The sequence below is a fragment of the Trichechus manatus genome, unplaced genomic scaffold (genome assembly GCF_000243295.1).
Source record: "Trichechus manatus latirostris isolate Lorelei unplaced genomic scaffold, TriManLat1.0 scaffold00132, whole genome shotgun sequence".
Taxonomy (NCBI): Eukaryota; Metazoa; Chordata; class Mammalia; order Sirenia; family Trichechidae; genus Trichechus; species Trichechus manatus.
In genome coordinates, this window is record NW_004444068.1 from 3,580,339 (window position 1) to 3,595,237 (window position 14,899).

The window sequence follows — 14,899 nt, forward strand, 5'->3', positions numbered from 1 at the left end:
AGGCTGTGGTCTTTGATCTTCATCAGTAAGTGCTTCAAGTCCTCTTCACTTTCAGCAAGCAAGGTTGTGTCATCTGCATATCGCAGGTTGTTAAAGAGTCTTCCTCCAATCCTGATGGCATGTTCCTCTTCATATAGTCCAGCTTCTTGGGTTATTTGCTCAGCATACAGATTCAATAAATATGGTGAAAGGATACAACTCTGACACACTCCTTTCCTGATTTTAAACCACTCAGGATCCCTTGTTCTGTTTGAACTACTGCCTCTTGGTCTATGTACAGGTTCCGCTTGAGCACAATTAAGCATTCTGGAATTCCCGTTCTCCACAATGTTATCCATAACATATCTTTGGGGTATTCTCTGCTTTCAGCCAAGATCCATCTGACATCAGTAATGATATCCCTTGTTTCACGTCCTCTTCTGAATCTGGCTTGAATTTCTGGCAGTTCCCTGTCCATGTATTGTCACCTTCCAACCTGAAGGGCTCATCTTTTGGCGCTATATCAGACAACGTTCCGCCGCTACTCATAAGATTTTCACTGGCTAATTTTTTCAGAAGTAGACCACCAGGTCTTTCCTCCTAGTCTGTCTTAGTCTAGAAGCGCCACTGAAACCTGTCCATCATGGGTGACCCTGATGGTATTTGAAATACCGGCTGCATAGCTTCCAGCATCACAGCAACAGGCAAGCCACCACAGTACCACAAACTGACAGACATATGGTGGCCCCTTGGACTATAGATATTATTATAGAATTATTATTATAGAATGCAGAATATAGATATTAACGAGGCTCAGAAAGTTTATATTTAATGAGTTCCAGTTGAACCGTAGAATACTGGAAGCTGAAAAATATATCTATTCCAACCCTCTGTGTGTGTAAGTATTTTATACACAAGGAAATGGAGTTCCAGAGAGGTAAGATGACTTATTTAATTAATGGAGAGTATATGTTCACACTCAAAGCATAGACTATCAACTCCTGGGAGGAGATACATTAACAAATATCAATTAGCAGATTATGCCTGGCATATAAGTATTTTATAATAATTGTATTTTCAAACAGATGTCTCATGTTTTTATTAAAATTTTAATAAATTTCAATGTTATAATTTTATAAGAGTAATTTATAATTAGTGTTATAAATTTATAAATGTTTATAAATTTACATAATTTATAATGACTTGTCTATATTTACAGTAAAACATTTTTCATAAATTTATAAATCTTATTCATAGAAATTGACTTTTTTTTTCTGATTATTGAAACAAGATGCTCAAATTGTAAAATACTCGGGAAATACAGAGAAGTATAAAGAAAAAAATAAACATCACTTATAATCCTAGTATTCAGTTAATAAGTCATTATTATTTCTTCCCAATTTTGGAATATATATATATGTAGATATGTATATGTCTATCTGTGTATCTATGTATCAATCTATTATCTATCCACATGCATACACACACACAAATATATAAAATTTGGGTAATATTGCTTTGATCCCTGCTTTTTATTACTTACTATATTTTATATATTTTCCCCTATCATTAAAGCACCAGCTTTAATAAGTACCACATAAATGATTTAATCTTTCTGTAGTTGAACATTTAGGTTGTTTGTAATTTTCTACTCTAATAGATAATGCTGCAATGAACATTTTTGGGTATGAATCGTAATCTAAATTTTTAATCATTTCCTTGGGAGAGATTTCTAGAAATAAAATTATGAGGTTTAAAAAAAACTCTAGGATTTTTTATTGCATATTGACGAGTTATAAGACTAATTTAAAAAATATTTTTCCTATGCCAAAATCCTAAAGAGGAGCATTAGTCAACCATCATTGGAGAACGATGTCAACATAGACTTAATCTTTTGTATTATTTAGCAGTATGATTCACTCATGAATTTCATTCCACGATCTTAAAATAGGGATTGATGATATTTCTACATTGAATCTACTGTTTGGTGGTAGGTTTAGGTATCCACTGTTGACAGCCAAGAGTCACACACAATTACTTGACTAAGTTTTTCTGTGTAAGCCCATTTTGAGCTCATCCATGAATGCCTAACAGGTGGCATGGAATGACTAGTCGCCAAGCTCAAGTACAGGGTAGACATCACCAGTCCTTTCTCTGCAGAGCAAGATCCTGCCAACTTCCCAAGAGGTCAGAGTTGACATGGAGATGAGACCTAATGCCATCCCTGAGCTAATATCACATACACTGATCCAGCATCATTCGGAAATGAAGGTTCAACTGCTTGGCATGGGCATCTCTTATGTGAAGGGCAGAGATACTTTGTTGTGTTCTGATAGCCCGTGAAAGGGTATGTTTTACCCTGAAAAGTATGGTTGTTCTTAGTGTCAGTTATAGACCCCAAAACAGATTATGATGTCTCAGGAAAAGTAGAGTTTTGTCTGTCTCTGGCCTTCATTTTCAGGATTTTAGACCCTTGATACTAAATTGTGATCTGCAGACTTGGCAGCACTGGTAACAGCTGGAAGCTTGTTAGAAACACAGAACCTCAGGCCCCACTGCAACCTGCTGAAACAGAATCTGCCTTTTAACAAGATCCCCAGGTGCACATTAATGTTTGAGAAGCACTAGTTTAGACTTCAAGGATCCTGAAAGTCTTTGGAGGTGTTCTCAGATTATGGAGGCATATGATGGGCCCTGTCACATGGGCTGGTCTGGGAGGCATCCCTGTAGGGAAACCCAAGAGAATGCAAGGTGAGTTCTAATAGAATACCTAGTTGCATGTTAATCTGTTTTCTTCCCTAAATTTTAATAAAGTATTCTGTAAATAGTTCAATTTATGATTTGAAAAGTCACATTAAAGGAAAGGCCATTTGTCCATGTTAGGCCAAAAGGGTTAAGGAGGAGTATGACTCCTGAGACCAGTGTGATGGCAGTTGTAGAGATCTAGAATGAATTGAATTTGGCCTCCCTCAGTATACTCTTCCTTTCCTTATTCTCTTAATTCCCTCAGGTATAACCAGCTATCCTTCCTGGCATACTTCTATCTCGTAATAGTAATCTCTGAGGCCTTGGGACCCAGGTTGAAAGACTGCCCTCTGCTCCCCAGCTAATACTGAATCTCAAAAGATGAGTTGGAATTCCATTGGGGATTATCCTTCCAATCTTTCCAAATCATGCAGAGTCTGGATATTTTCTTTAGAAAAGGCAACAATTTAGCTGATAGATAACGAGACCTGTATTTCTAACTCCAATTTCTGAGCTCTCTCTACTGTTTCAGGCTTTCCTTTGGGAGATATTACACTCTCCAAGCAGTCCCTTCAGATTACTTTGACTTCCCAAGTTGGCTTCCCTTCTGAAAGAGAATCTTCTCGTTGCCTTTTGGATGAGGTTGGGGCTTTCAGATGTATTTCTGACTATAGTTAAATAAATTGACTGCTTAGTTTAACCCAATCTTGGGCTACTTAAGATTTCAGGAACTTATCCCTTTTGAATGAACTGACTCCAGAGGGGTAGATTTGAATAATCAGGCCTCAGGTGTCAAAGAGGCAAGTGCAACCTTTCCCAAATATCCACTTCCATTCCACCCTCTTCCGCTCTGCTACCATCCTCATGGGGTGGGGCCAGAAATTTTCTTACCTTGGCCGCTCTGGGATATACCAGAGTCTGGTAGATAACAATCGGGCCTGGGGTCTTCACAGAACCATCATTGCATGAGTACCAGTTGTGGAAGCTGCTGCTGTTCTGCACAGACTGGCTTTCTGGTGCTGCACTCCAATAGGTGTACAGACCATCTGTATGTTTAACAGGTGCGGCAGACTGGGCTCGCCCGTAGGCTTCCAGACCCCCCTTGGTTTTCTCACTGGGGTTGTTGAGGGACAGCAAGGAGGAGCTTTGCTGGTATATCTGCTGGTTGACTAAGCTGTGGGTGCTGAAAGTGACCTTCCTGGAAATCATCATTTCTGAGTGCCTGGGGTAGGGGACGTGCAGGGAGTCCCCTGAGGAGCATACCTTCTTGGGTCCTGAGGGGAAGAGATCATGGATGGCATTTGAGAGCTCAGCAAAGTCCAAGGGCATGCAGTGCAAGGAGTGGAACCGGAGCTGTGGGTCAGGCCTATAGGTGCTCTGGATGCCATCCTCGATCTGGTCCACCAGAATCTTGGCTGACTGTAGGAATGCCACTTGGCTCGTCTCCTTCAGTGCCTCTTTGGAGTAGGCAATCAGTCCATCCATTTCGTTCACTTTCATGGTCGTGACATATACATATTTTTCAATCTCCTTCTGCCTGGCCACTTCCAGGTTCTCTATCTGCTCCATGATGATTTTCTCTTTCTCCTGAAGAATGCTGCGTAGCTTGAGGAAGCCGTTTCTGATCTCCTTTCGCTTCGCCTCCTTGTCAGCTTTAAAGCTGTTTTTTAAAATGTTGAATTCCATCAGGTCATTATCAATTTCATATCGGACTGCAAAACAACCAAGTTAGTTACTTCAGTTAAAATTTTATTTGAAAAAAATAAAGCCTGTAGCCAACCAGAGAAAATTATCTTGGGCTCCAAGGTTGTGGGTGGAGAGGGTGGGAAGGAACCAAAGTTGGGCTAAAAAACCCTAGAATAGGTTTATAAAATCAGTATACCCCTCCTTTCTTTCTTCGCTTAATACTTGCCTCAGGTATAACCAGCTATCCTTCTTGATATACTTCTATCCTGTAATAGTAATCTCTGAGGCCTTGGGTCTCAGCTTGGAAGTTCAAGGCCACCCTTGATACTGGTTTTCACCTGATTTTACTTGTTTGCAAGAGGTTTGCGAGGAGAGGTGATGTCACAAAGTGACTAGCCCTACTTTTCCCTCTATGAAAGTTAAACTTGTTCAGGATAGAAGAAAAAACTAGAATTTCTGATGACCACTTCTAAATGATACCTCGCCTCATTCACCAGGAAGCCAGCCCTTGATAAAAGTGGGAAATCAGCAAAATTCCCTTCATTGAGGTAGCTCTTTTTTATGCCATTACATCTCCACTGGGGGCTTCTCTCTCTCTTGTCATTTAGTTGGGCTCTGTCTCTTACCTTATTTCCACTTCCTTTCAAGAAAGGATCTGCTACTAAACTTCAAGGAGAACCCAATTCATCCTGCATCCTTGCTCCTGGCATTTGAATTTTAAGTTTACTCAGTCAGTCATTTAGCAAACAGTTACTGGACACCTGTCACATGCCATGTGCCTTTCTAGGCACTGAGGATACAGATATGAAAATGAGAGGGAACTGTTCTCAAGAGCACTCATGAACATAACAATACTACAGTGTGGAGGTTGCTATAACGGGGTGAGCATGCTGCACATCTCTATCTGTGAAATGGACATCTTTGTTGGCTTTAAAGGGTCTAAGGCAGCAGTTTGAAGACATGTCAGCCTTCTGTGGCTCATGCTATAGGTAGGGTCCTCCCCATGAAAGGCTAACTCTGCAGTGAATTGATGGGCTATAATCGCCACCAAATCTTACTCAGGGGTGGGAATGACCAAGTCTTATTATATTTGGTTCTTGACATAGTCCAGGGCCCACAGGAGGCCGTACCTCTGTTGGTGGTAGTCATTGTAATAATGCTGTTCATTTGAATAAGAGAAAGCCTAGAGTTCTGTCAGACCACAAGAGCAGGGGCCATGCCTGTCTTGGTTACCACTATGACTAGAGTGTGTAGAAGGTTCTTGAAAGGTGTTTGTTGAGTGAAAGCCATCTGGCCTGTTTTCTAACATCTTTGGGGTGAATGTCAGCAGTGTCACTCCTGGCCTACTTCCTGAAACCCCCATTCCTTTGCCCACCTCCTCTCTCACATTGGCCCAGAAAAGGTGGGAGGAGACGTTGGTGGGGGCTGAAGGAAACCAGCAGGGTATGACTTCAGTGGTGCTGAGAAGTGCTCCCTGCCTTCCCCAAAGGCAAGCCCTACTTTGACTTATGGCAGCTAAAATTCCATTTTATGGCTTGATTTCTTTGACTTTTCAATACTTATCCAGTGTCAAAAATACTTGGATAGGAAATTTCCTGCTTTACTAGGGATTTGTTAAGTTTATGCAGAACAGGGTCCTCAGAGTTAGGGCAAAAATCTCCTAGATGTGGGGGAAGAGTCGGCACCAGGAGAGGAAACAAGAGAAAGGCGGCCAGAAGCACCTTGACACGAAACCTTACAAATATGACATCTTTGCAAAAGGTGGTCTTAAAGCAAAGTCAAATCAAGGTCTCTTTCAGGCAGTACACTTAAAACTAGCTATTATTTGGTAAACACTTATTATGGACCAAAAACTAAAACAAACCTGTTGCTGTCTAGTCAATTCAGACTTATTGAGATCGTATGGGACAGAGTGGAACTGCCCCATAGAGTTTACTAGGCTGTAATCTTTACAGAAGCAGATATCCACATCTTTCTCCCATGGAGCAGCTGGTGGGTTTGAACTGTCAACCTTTTGGTTAGCAGCTGAGCACTTAACCACTGCATCACCAGGGCTCCTTATTATGGACCAGGCCCATTATAATCATATATTATACCTATTTCCTTATGAAGAAGATATTGTTCCCCTTTATATTTGAGGAAACAGGCTCAGAGAGGTTAAGTGACTGTCCAGTGTCACACAGCAAGTAAATAGGAGATACCTGGGCCTGTTCCTAATTTTATATATCTGACTCCAAAGGCCATGTTCTTAATTGCTCCAGCTGTTCTCAGCCCTCTGTGAGCACCAGAATCACCTGGGGAGCATTTAAAACAATCTCTTCTGTTGACCTCACCTGCTGAAATGCAGACTCAGTTGGTCTGAGCTGGGGCCCAGGAATATAGGTAAGGTAGTTTGCACCTAGGTTTAGAACCTAATTCAGGGACTCTCCTGGGGATCTTGTTAAAAATGCAGATTCTGATGCAATAGGTTTGGAGTGGGGCCCAAGATTCTGCGTTTCTGACAAGCTCCCTGGCAGGTGGGATTACCCAGTAAGCAAGGTAAGCACAGGTTTACTTGTGTAGAAAGTAAGTACAAGCAAGCCCATGCTTACCTTGCTTACTGGGTAATCCATCCCTGTCAGGGATTATACATATGAAAAGAGGCTTTGATTCTGTAGGAGGGTGCTGTGGGGTTGGGAGAGAGACAGATGCCAGCCATACCTAGAAGCAGAATCTTCCATGTGGTGAAAAATGTGGAAGTGTTCACTACAGATGATCTGGTAAGCAAGGTAAGCTCAGTGCATACCTTGCCTATTGGATAATCTGTCCCTACTCCCTGGTGATGCCAACACTGCTCGTCCTTGGACCACACTTTAAAACAAGGAGCTAAACTTCTGAACTCTCTTTATTCCAGTAGTTCTCGACCTTGACTGCACATTAGAATCACACGGGGGAGCTTTGTTTTTTTAAAAAAAACTCCATTGCTCAAGATGCACCAAACTAATTAATCTGTGGGGTGGGACCCAGGCATCAGTAGCTTGTAAAACTCTCAGGTGGCTCCCGTGTGCAGCCAGGGTTGATCCCTCAGCTCTAAACAATCAACCCCAACTGAATCTTCTCCAGGGCTCAGAGTTTCTCAAAGTACGTTCTTCGACACCTGCTTTTGAAATTACTTGGAGATTTGTTTAAAATGCAGATTCATGGCACCTCCCCAGAGAGTGAATAGAATCCTCAAGAGTAAGTTTGAACCTTGGTTAAAGAAAAGTTTTTGGTTCCTTCTGTAATGATGTACAGGCTAAGTTCTTTGTCTGTATCTAACTGCCATGGAGGTAGCCCCTGCCTCCTTCCTAAATGCTGAGCTCTTGGTCTTTATACTGGTGTCCCCTACCCTGAATGGAACTTCACTGTCTGAAGTTCCCTGGACTCTGAGAAAACTGTCGTAGGCTTCTCCTGTGTTAAAGACCCAGGCCCCCATGCAATTGCATGGGGGCCACTGAGGGCGGTCAGCAGTAGCCCCTTCCCCATGCTGAGGCTCCAGAGAACCCAGCAGAGCCCAGATGTGGACACACAGTAAGTCCTACCTTAAGAAAATTCTTAAGGAGCCAGTGAGGCTACCCATCTGTTTGTAGCATGGCTCTTGTAGGTTGGTTTGTTTTTAACATAGAGGCTTTCCTGGTGGTTCCAGAACAGAGCAAATGCCAGTTGACAAATAATGTTTCCAGATTTTTCCCAGTGGCAATTGAGAAAATCAAGGTAATCCTGAACTATTCATGTTGATGAGAGGTCCTGGGTGACATGACAGTTAGCAGCCTATCTCTGACACACCTCTGCATCCACAGCTCAAGGAAAAGTTGCCTCCCCCTCTTATGTTCAGGCATGTTTATAGGATGGAAGGTAAACTATCTGAGGAAGTGGAAGGGCCGGGTTGACCTGGTGCACTTTGGCCACTTGACCGTAGGCCACGCCTTAAGGAAATAGACTCTCCCTGTGTGTGTTTAATCTCTCTCTCTTTAGATTTTGGCCACTGTAGAACAGAGTAGTTTGTCAATTGAATGTTGTGAAAGTGACATGGGCATTAGAGTCACGTAGTCTGGGTTGGGCATTTACTAGCTGCCTTGTGCCAATTACTTCTTTGAACCCTGATTGTCTTATTCACGGTGGGGATTTTAATGTAGTACTGCAGGACTATTAATCAGGGGGAGAAATGCCTGGAAATCATGGGGCTCTTTTCTGAACCTTGTAAAATATTGTTTTACTTGATTTCATCATGGAAACTTGGGTCAGTTTCCCTTACAGACGCAGTAACTAAATTATATGTAGCCAATGTGAAATAAGGAGTCCCTGGGTGACGCAAATGGTTAAATGCTTGACTACTCGCCAAAAGGTTGGAGGTTCGAACTCACCTAGAAGCACCTTGAAAGACAGGCCTGGTGATCTGCTTCCCAAAGGTCAGTCTTGGGAACCCTGTGGAGCAGTTCTACTGCTCCATACATGAGTTGCCGTTAAGTCGAAATCAACTCAACGACAACTAACATGACAAAAACATGAAATAACCATGGGCAGGTATGCAGAGGAAAAACAAGCTGTTAAACAGAATATTATTGGCTATTTCCAAATTTTCTTGTTATTGTATGTTTGCTACTGGTTCATTTACTTTGTTGTTTGCAACTTTTGGGAACAATTCATGGGGGAAAACTTAAAATTCAGATACTTCCCAACACTGACTTAATTCTTTCCCCCTGCAAATGGAAAAGTACTGAATCAATCCAACTTTAGTAACAAAACACTTGGACAGCCTCACAGAACTCAAGGTTCTGAGGGATCAAACCATTCATTTTTCAATGGGGAAAATGAGTCCTGAGGACATGAAGATTATAACAAAGATGATAGATTTTTGAGCACTTATTATATGCCAGATAACTCTTCTGCATGTTTCACATAGAGTAACCAATTTAATACAACAACCCAATGAGGGCATTACTACTATTATCCCCATTTTATAGATGAGAAAACCAAGGCACAGATAGATGAAATGGCTGGAGGTAGTTGCCAGATGTGGACCTCTAGGCAGCTTTGAGGTTAGCTTAGTGTGTTCCAGTACCTGGGACGCTCCACCAAGTGGAGGTAAGGCTCTCACTAAACAGACTGTCCCAAGCAATTTTCCCGATCAGTTCTGAACTATGTGTTATCCCGGTAGAGGGGGAGGGGTGGGGACTGGAATGGGACCAAGACCTGCTTTGAACTTGGCGATGGCGCTGAAGAGCGCAGCGGCCCTCTCCGAGCAGGCGTCGATGAGGCTGATGGTGTCGTGGCCATTGTGTAAGGCAGTCTTGCAGAAGTGGCAGAGCAGCTGGTTGTCGCCGCGGCAGTACTCGATGATGCGGCTGGACGGGTGGTGGATGCAGATCTTCTCGTCCTGGTCCTCGGGGCTGGTATCCACGAAGACGTGGTCCTGCATGGCCGCGTCCGAATGGAAGGTCTTGAGGCAGTCGTTGCACAGGTTGAGGCGGCAGGTGATGCAGCGCTTGTAGGCGATGCGCCGGCTGCGGCAGACCTGGCAGAGGATGGGCCCGGTCGAGCGATCGAAACGCCACTTGAGGTAGCCGTGCTCCTGCATGTAGCGCCTGGTGAGGTGCCCGCGCAGGTAGTTCTCCGGCAGCTGCATCTTGTGACTGTAGGGCATGCAGTGCGAGCGGTTGCACACGGGGCAGATAAGTATGAAGAAGTTCTCAGTGACCTCCGCATGCTTCTGCAGCTGCCGCAGGCACTTCTCGCACAGGCAGTGGTTGCAGGGCAGCATAAAGGAATGCAGGCGCAGCCGGTTGCACATGGGGCAGGTGAGATGGTCGACCAGGTTGCTCTTTCCTGGCACCTGCTTGGTGATGTCTTCAGCTTGGGAATCGCTGCTCCCGATGCGCAAGGCGGTCTTGGAACTGAAAGTGAAAGCAAACCCAAGGCTTCAGGAGGCAGCCTCAAGAGCTCGCTCCATTCCTTGGACTTTGAAAGGAGCTTGGGGTCACTGAACAGCAGTCCAGTGTGATGGTGAGTAGCATGGACTCAGTGGCCAGACTGCCTGGGTTCTGAACATGCCTCCACCACATGCTAGCTGGGTGACCTCAGGAAAGTTAGTTAACCCCTCTCTGCCTGTTCCCTCATTACAAAACTAGTACCATAGTATACCTTTCTTGAAAAAAAAAAATGCAGTTCATACCTGTAAGGACTTAAAGAAGTCCCTGGAACACAGTGTGTGCTGTACAACTGCCCTTGTTGTTGCTCTGGTTATTTTTGAGCAAGAGAAAAGCAGGCCCTGACATGTAGCCCTGGCCTGCACTATCAGTTGGATGTTGGTGTTCTTCTGTTGGACATAAATAATATCACCAAACACCAACATCAGACAAAGCCTCTCTGTTACTGTGATGGAGCCAAATAGAAACAAGGCAACTCCATAGTCATGTCCGAACTCAGACAAAATCAACATTGTCCAAACCACAAAAATGACCACACATTCCCTTACCCTGTCTAATAGGGGTGACTGCTGCTTCTTTCCCAGCTGCAGCTTTACACTCATTCTGTTCTTTCCACATTCAAGGTAAGATTTATTAAGATATCCAGTAAGAGACCCACTTTCTCACCAAACATTAGCCCAAATCCTATAACTTATTAATGTCTTTTTATAGAGATACCTCACAGTTCCTTATGGTATATGCTCTCACTTGTTGCAGTTAGTCAATAAATCCAGTTTTGTTCAACTAAAAAAAACCCGTTGCCACCGAGTCTATTCTGACTCACAGCGACCCTACAGGACAGAGTAGAACAGCCCCATAGGGTTTCCAAGGAGCAGCTGGTGGATTTGAACTGCCGACCTTTTGGCTAGCAGCCAAGTGCTTAACCATTGCACCACAACTACAGGTGTGCTATTGGTAGGTTTTGCCTGGAGAGTACTGAGATTATTATTATGATTGTAAATAGGATGAAACACAGAGTAGGGTAGGTAAAAGGCTTTTCCCAGGACATCAGGAGGTCAGTGGCTAGACAGGAGTCAACAGCCTAGAACCTGTGTGTTCCAACCACCAGACCAGTAGGTAATGTTCAGAGCCTGGGCTCCAAGGGAAGATCGCATGTGATAGAATGTACCAGTTTAGAGTTGCACCTTTAAGATGTTTCTTAACCACCCCCATCCTCAGCTTCCTCATCGTTAAATCAAGGCTCACAATAATACTTCCTTCATGAGATTTTTACAAAATCTAAATAAAATAATCCATGATAAGTGCTTAACTGCTGGTACGTAGTAAGCGTTCAATAAATGTGGCCATTATAATTACTTTCCTCTGTTTCTAGTCATCTAATGTCCACAGTGGAGGAAGACAGTGGTCAAGTCCATGAAAAGTGTATGCTGCTACTGTTTTGTGTGTATGTGTCTAGAGTCTTTGTCTACTTACGTAATGCCAAATGCCTGAGGTAAAAGTACACTTGTAAAATTCAAGTGGATGTTCTAAGAAGCTACAACCAGGGCAAAAGCAGTATGTGAAAAGAAATGAATTAGCTGTGGGAATGGAGGGATAAATATAATTTGTGACTATACCTATCGTGTCACCCCTGTTGACATTGATAAGGATTGCATTTTGATCTTGACACTGTGACTGTTCCCTTCTGCTTTGGCTTCTTGCATTTCCTATATGTCCCTGTCTCCAGGTGATTCTAATGCACAACAAAGTTTGGAAGTCCCTAGCCTGAGTCATTTCCCCAAAGCACCAGTCAATCTCATCCCACCTCCATTGAAATGGGCTCAGAAACTCTTTATTGCTGATACATAGAAAACAGGGCAGTTGAGAGGAGAGGGATTGTGGATACTGTTTTCCACACCCTAGAACTTCCTGACTTGCATACAGAATCCCTGCATTCATGCAAACACCAATAAGAAGTCCATGGGTAAAGATAACATTCATTAAGCCTCTACTGAGTACATAATTGCCGGATAGATCATAGTCCTCTACCCTGAATTCACTGAACCTTTGCTCACAGAAGTGCTTTTCCAGCCTCAAAAGGCCTCAATCCTGCTTTCTATTTCTCTGCCTCTCCATGTCCTGCCACTTTATAGGGATGAGCTTTGATCTTTCCCCCTCTAAGATGTCTGCCCTTCCTTGCCTGTGCTCTCCGTCATCTGTGATATAGAAAGACTGGTTTGACCAAACCAGGAAGAAGATACAGAATGCCTGTCATGGAGGGTTAATGCCCCAAATGGGTAATTGAGACCCTAAATGTGAAGATTTCTGGATGGGAAAGCTGGCAGGAGTCACAAGTGCCAAGGTGCCTATATAGGCCATAGGGGTCACAGGTGGCCCATGGAAGTCATCACTTGCTCAATAAATGATGGCAATAACAGAGGAGGAAGGGGAAGAGCAATCTCTATTTTTAAAGCACATAATAGATTACAAAGCATGCCCTCATACCCACCACATCATGGCAGGTATTGTTCTTTCCATTCTACAGTACGGCCTTTTAAATTTCAGAGCATGGACTCTAGGTTCAAATCCTGACTTTGCGTCTTACTAGCTGTGTGATCCTGGGAAACATTGCCTCTTCAAAGGCTGGGTTTCCTCATGAGTACAATGGAGATGGTGGGAGGGTTCAACAGGGTCATGCATGTGGTGCCTACAAGTTAAGCGCTCAGTATTCGCCACGGTTCTGTTACTGTGTACAGATGAGGAGGCTGCGGGCCAGCGGAGCGCTCATTCATACAGTTAGTGGAGCTTGGATTTGGGACTCAGGTCTGTAAGTGGTTAGCACTTGTTTAGGATACGTTTAATTGCTCAAAATTATTGGTCTCTTTCTTTTCAGATGGAAAAATGGCCCCGGGGGGTACCTGGCCTGCGCTGTGGGCCCCACGGCTGGCACAGGGCTCCTGGTTGTCCTGAGCCAGCACGGCCCCACGTTGGAGACCCCTGGCACTTACGAGGTGCGGATGCTCTTGAGGCGGCCCTTCTTGAACGTGACGGTGGCGTTGCGGCAGCAGCGGCTCTCGTAGTAGTGGCACGTGAGATTGCTACTGGCCGTGCAGCAGCACTTGCAGTTCGGGTCATTGGCCCAAGAGCAGCAGCACCAGTGGCAGTTGGGGTTCTCGGAGCAGGTGCAGTGGCAGCACTGGCAGTTCCGCTCATCCTTGTAGGGGCAGGGGAAGCAGGTGCAGTTCCGCTCCGAGGTGAAGAGGAACTTGCAGCACAGACAGGAGCATAATCGAGGACAACATCTCTGCCATGTACAACATGGAGAGCAAACGCACATAGCAGCCTCCATGGTGCCTACATGATTGCAACCTGCCCCTTGGGACTTTTGATGCCTCCTCTACCAGGATCCTGCTGTCACTTCTCCAGTAGAGGGGTCCCTCCTCCCCTGATGAGGCTTCAGCTTGGTGGCTGCAACAGGTTGGCTGTTATGAGGCCTTCACAGGTGGTGTCCCTACTGGGAGGCTCATGCCCTGTTATTTACACATATCAGCCTGAGGATATTTGCTTATGTCACAATCCCTGTCTCCCCACCATTATCTCACCATCCTGTGTAGGTGGGGCAGGAGGGTGAGACGTTGAGGGTGGGCAGCATGTGGGCTGATGGACACTCCATGCTTCCACAAGACCAGCTCCAGGGAACTGATGTTACAATGACATTCTGAAGGTTTAGCTGTCACTCATCACCTTTCAGCTTATGAACTGGATTTCAGAAGCTATTTCTCCTTGCTTGGTGCTGTACTTGCAATTTGGGCAAGCTGACTTCAAGAAATGTCTGCATAGGCTGCAAGGCCTGGGTATGATTAATTGGAAAAGTAGACCGACATGTTTTTCCTCTCCATGGGCTTTTTCTGCATAGAGAAAACTATTTGATGAACACAGTGTTTACAAATACTAACAGTGCCACACATTTAAAGGGATATCATCATTTGAAGAAAGAATTAAATGAAAAAAAAAAAAAAGATATAGGTACAATTAGGCACTTCTTTCAGTATTTACTGATTTTGTCAATCACTATATAGTCACTGCTAATTTTCATGAGACTTCATGTGTAAGTCACTATGAGTATTTCTTGGCTTTTCTGTAGCTTGATGGAGTCTGGCTGAGGCTCAAGCTCTGTTTAGTTTCTCTCAATCTACTCCCACCCCAGCATCTCTTTTAGCAAGAGACTAGAACTTTGTATGAGAATCTTTAACTGGGCTGAAGTTTTCTTGTTCTGCTAGTATATATACTCAGAATCCCTAGAAACCTGAGCTTATATTTTAGGGGAGAATTTAGATTTCTACTTTATGTAGTTTGCAAAGATGAAAAGAGCAGACATTTCATGGTTATACCATACTGTGGTATAAACACTATCTTACTATTTTTCCAAAATGAAGCAGAAGTGAAATTTAGCTGCAGGAGTTTATTGCATAATTTATTATCTCTTCTTATGATTATCACATTTACAATAGGAAAGAGCATGCACTGAGCACTCTATGCCAGCCACATGTTGAGTCTAGATTCCT

General features: G+C 43.8%; 1 protein-coding gene across 1 annotated transcript in view; it reads right to left on the bottom strand.

The window, feature by feature from the left end:
• Nucleotides 1-13,887, bottom strand: part of TRIM42 (tripartite motif containing 42) — a 27,134-nt gene extending 13,247 nt beyond the window's left edge. The window contains exons 1-3 of the mRNA XM_004385085.1: nt 13,343-13,887; nt 9,622-10,322; nt 3,616-4,436 (exon numbers count right to left, since the gene is read on the bottom strand). Coding sequence (XP_004385142.1) covers nt 3,616-4,436; nt 9,622-10,322; nt 13,343-13,683 — 1,863 coding nt within the window. The 5' untranslated portion in view covers nt 13,684-13,887. The remainder of the gene's footprint in view (nt 1-3,615; nt 4,437-9,621; nt 10,323-13,342) is intronic.
• Between the last annotated feature and the right edge of the window lie 1,012 nt (nt 13,888-14,899).